This window comes from Labrus bergylta, chromosome 5, assembly GCF_963930695.1.
Source record: "Labrus bergylta chromosome 5, fLabBer1.1, whole genome shotgun sequence".
Lineage (NCBI taxonomy): Eukaryota > Metazoa > Chordata > Actinopteri > Labriformes > Labridae > Labrus > Labrus bergylta.
The window spans coordinates 31,043,691-31,048,690 of NC_089199.1; the positions used below are offsets into that span (position 1 = coordinate 31,043,691).

Genomic DNA, 5,000 nt, shown 5'->3' on the forward strand with positions numbered 1-5,000 from the left:
TGAACATTTCATTCTTATCTGAAAACAATATCACACACAGGCTGTCCGATCATACAGAGGTCTGCTGGTTTAACTGTGGAGCAGCGCTAAAATACTTCCTTGAAATTGTGCACGGAGATGGCACAGATTCACGGTGCATAAAAAGTCAGTGACAGAGTTAGATCACGATATTGCGGACACGTAGAAGAACAGACTGCCAGACTCATATCAAAAGTGGTTTAACTGAGTTTACTTAGTTAAAGAAGTTGAACTCCACACGGAGCTGATCAGACTGCAGTGATCAACGCTGAAGGAGAAATTCAAGTCTGTTGGTTTGGAAACATTTGATGCCTGACAGTGAAATACCTGAAGATGACTGTTTACATCAAAGACACTCTGTGTGTTTGTGACAATATATTCATGTGAGCAGGTTTAATCTGTGATGAACCTTAACGAGTGACAACTGTGCTGTGGCCTGACACACACACATCTAAAGTCTCTCTCTCTCTCTCTCTCTCTCTCTCTCTCTCTCTCTCTTTCTTTTTCTCTCTCACTCTCACACTCTCTCTCTCTCTCTCTCTCGCTCTCTCTCTCTCTCTCTCTCTCTCTCTCTCTCTCTCTCTCTCTCTCCTTTTTTTGTCTTTTTTTTTAATCATACATTAGCCTATATATCCATGTGTTGAGTTATAGTGATGTCTGCAAAATTAGTCCGGCCCACTTGAGGTCTCATTTGAACAAATCCGGCCCCTGACCCAATAGGACTTTGACACCCCTGTCTTATGGTTTATTTTAATATTAGGTTTGTATTTATATCAAATGTGTTTTTCCCTCTAAATTAATTTTGTTTTTGCAACAAACTACTTTAATCTGTTCAATTTATCCACAGCACAAACACCAGGAGTACGCCTCACGTTTTGAAAAGTTCCTCTTGATATTCTGTTATTTATAGGAGTTCAGAATCAGCAGCAAGCAGCTGTATATTAACATTTTTAAAATGAAGCCATGAGAAGCTTCAGTTTTGATTGGTGTAAGATGCATTTACAAGAAAAGTGTGAGGACAGAGGACCTTCTCTCTCTTTCTCTGAAGCTGCACGGAGCCATGAGCGCTCTCTCTCTCTCTCTCCTCTCTCTCTTTCTCTGGCAGCAGTGTTTTAAATGAATGAAAAAATAAGTAAGCAGGAAAAATACTCGGGCGTCCATAAATGTACCTGGGCGGCTCGCCCAAGTATCATCTATGTGTGGGAAACACTGGAGGATTTTGGATTAGAAATTATTACTCGGAGCTACTGTTGTTAACACGACCCGATTCGTACTATCCACGAGGGGGCAGTATTGTTTTAATTTGAGAAGACCAAAAAGTCTCTGTCAGTTTTACAACTCCTTGAGGTCTCCCAGATCTCAGCATGAGGTATCTGTGGGTGTGTTGATTGCCACTTCAGAGACGACATGTCTGAGCACTCAATTGTAATTTGCAGTCTAATGTAAACTCAGAGCCATGAGAAGTGTCCTGGTCTTTGGTCAAATGTTTACCTAAAGGATGTTGTAAAGCTTTTAAGCTGTAGTTCACAGTTGTTTGATCCAGCGGGTCACTGAGAGGGGGGGGGGGGAGTTATTTACAGAAAGAGAGAGGAGAGCAGATAAGGGGGTGTGGTCTGAAATAATCATATTATGTATATTGCTGTCAATCACATTCTCCACCATAGATTGTGATAAAATAGATAATCAATCCGAGAGTATGAGTTATGAGCATTAGAATAAAATGTGTATTCACGGGCTGTAGGATTTACAACACGCCATATGTCAGTCATTGCCAAAATGTCCTTTAGACTAATTCATGAAGTGCTGCTGATAACGCACCATCAGATGGAAGTGGGCGGCCAGGCCTGTCCACAACCGGATCACTGACTGGATTATTGAGATGGAATCACATTCAACTTGGAAAGAAATTCAGCTTCACCTTTATTAGGAGCGTAGGCATTCTCTAGAGTGCACTTCACATTGAGTAAGAAACCTGATATGATGATATACTGTATCTGCCATCTTTATCAGCTATTTCTTGAGATAACCTAAAAGTGTACGCTTTGCTGTTTAAATACTGACAGCTCTAGAGGCCCCATTACCTGGTGATGAAAAGACTTAGCCGACCCATCTCTGTCTTAATTTAACAGATATATATTTTATTATGAAGTACACACACACACACACACACACACACACACACACACACACACACACACACACACACACATACACACACACACACACACACACACACACACACACAGATTCACACACACACACAGACACACAGAGACACACACACACACACACACACACACCTACACACAGGGCCGCCCCTGGCCAAATTGGGGCCCTAAGTAGAATTTTATTTTGAGGCCCCCCTATTACTGTATTGTGACTGTATCACAAAATGCCATTTAGGTTTACACCCTTTATCAGTAGGAACAAATCAAATGAACAGCCTCTATCAACAATGGAACAAGCCTTTTACAGATGCACACGTCTGCAATTTCTGGATGCAAAGTCATCAATGACGTCATCATATGACAGCTGCTGTGTCTTTAAAAGGCCCTCGGCGCACAAATTCAACCCGATCGACGTCTGATAGGTGTGCTGGCCACGGAGCAGGATCAGCTGGTTGTGCACTTGGAGTAGTGATAGTAGCATCTGTAGCTGAAGAGATGTTGCTTGATGGCCCTGGTGACGTGCTGGGTGAGGCTGCTTCAGTAGACATGGTGCTTGATGGCCCTAGTGACGTGCTGGGTGAGGCTGCTTCAGTAGACATGGTGCTTGATGGCCCTGGTGACGTGCTGGGTGAGGCTGCTTCAGTAGACATGGTGCTTGATGGCCCTGGTGACGTGCTTGGCGCTGGCTCCGTGTCACCCTTAGTAACAAACTTCAGCATTGACCCTGTTATGACAAGAAATCCATCATACAAGCAGATTATTAAGACTTGTTTTGGTCTTAATGGTAAATTACACAATGAAATGAATGTAAATACTAGCCTCACAAAGATTAAAATGCAATTAATGCAAATACGACTATAACTAATAAGATTCCTTATGATTTGATGATATTTCTACATTTAAATATTTGTATTTACTTATTTTTACATTTTGTATTAGGTTCTATATTCCTACACTGCTGTTTGCTGCTGCAACGCTTTAAATGTCTCCATTGTGGGTCAAATAAAAGATTATCTTAATTTATCTAATCTTATATGACTGTTATGAATTAAATTCACCAAGAGATGGCGACATTTTACCTCCATAAATATAGCCCAAAACTTCTATTGATAGCATAGATTGATAGGCTATAAACCTGAGCCAACATACGACCACCAACTGGTCAATTAACCACTCCTTTTTCAACAGAGGTGAATGTATATGCAGTTAACAAGAGATTCAATAAATGATAATCAGGGCCGCTGGAAAATGTAATCTCCAGTCCACATCTAGACAGAATGATCCTCTCTTCTGTCTCATGATTAGCAGAATAGCAGCTGGGGTGTTTATGCCTCAAAGTTTTTCTGTTTTATTTCAACAACATACCTTCAAGGGAAACACGAGCCTCCTCTGGTTTTGACTTTTTCTTTCTTTAGCTTGCTCCCGATTCATATTGCCGTTTGGAGGCCATCTCTCCACCTGCATCCAACTGCCTGTCGACGCATCTGACCGCTGATTGGTCAGATGCTGCGTGATGTCAATCATTGCGGCAACGCGATGCGTGCGGTGTCAGATTACTCGTCTCTTTTTTTTTCTCTCCTGCCTCGGGCTGACTTGGTGCTCTACGCGCCTCACAGCAGCGATGTGCATCCTTTGTGCATTTGCAGAGAATGCGTCCCCTTACGCAAAATGGGGCCCCCCATGGATCGTGAGGCCCTATGCACAGCGCGTGTTCTGCATGTAGGGAGGGGCGGCGCTGCACACACACTCACACACACACACACACACACACACACACACACACACACACACACACACACACACACACACACACACTCACACACACTCTCTCACACACACACACACACACACGCTCACACACACACACACACACACAAACTCTCCCAGGTGTGTAAAGCTCAGTAGAGTATTGGTTGTGTAATCTTGACTGAGGTCAGTAACATGTTGGTGTCTTTATTGACATGAACAGCTGTATGAATGTTTGGATGATGTCTGTAGAAAGCTGACATTTGAATGATCCACAATAACAGAATGACAAAGTCTCTCTACTTATTTTAGGGACACACTCACTTATTGGACCTAGTTATGTTGTTATGTTATCATCTGATTGATCATTCTCTTTATTCACATCTTTTATTCTTTATTCAGTTTGTGGGGCTGCAGTTTGTCAGAGATCAGCTGTTCTTCTCTGGCCTCAGCTCTGAAGTCCAACCCCTCCCACCTGAGAGAGCTGGACCTGAGTGACAACAAGCTGCAGGATTCAGGAGTGAAGCTGCTGAGTGAGGGACTGCAGAGTCCAAACTGTAGACTGGAGACTCTGAGGTCAGTTCTCTTCTTCTCTGTTTGTGTTTTACATCTCATGTGTTTGATAATCAGCTGAAACATTTTCATGTTCACATGTTTCTGACGTCCATGAAGTTTTAGATTGAATGCTGTTCATGTTTATTTTCTTGTTTGAATCTGAATCATAAAAAAATCTGATTTTTACTGAAATAGTTTAAATGGAGTTCTTTAAGTTTTTAAAGTTTCTGATTTTATTAAATGTTCAAAACTGAAGACACACACACACACACACACACACACACACACACACACACACACACACACACACACAGAGACGCACAAACAGAGACACACACACAAACAGAGACAAACACACACACACACACACAGAGACACACACACACAGACACACACACACAGAGACACACACACACACAGACACACACACACACACACACAGAGACACACAGAGACACACACACACACACACACACACTCACGCAGACTCACACACGCACACACAGACACACA

General features: G+C 42.4%; 1 protein-coding gene across 1 annotated transcript in view; it reads left to right on the forward strand.

The window, feature by feature from the left end:
- LOC136179336 (NLR family CARD domain-containing protein 3-like) overlaps window positions 1-5,000 on the forward strand; it is a 373,903-nt gene that overhangs the window by 227,008 nt on the left and 141,895 nt on the right. The window contains 1 exon segment of the mRNA XM_065955511.1: window positions 4,335-4,508. Within this exon segment, the coding sequence (XP_065811583.1) occupies window positions 4,335-4,508 (174 nt within the window).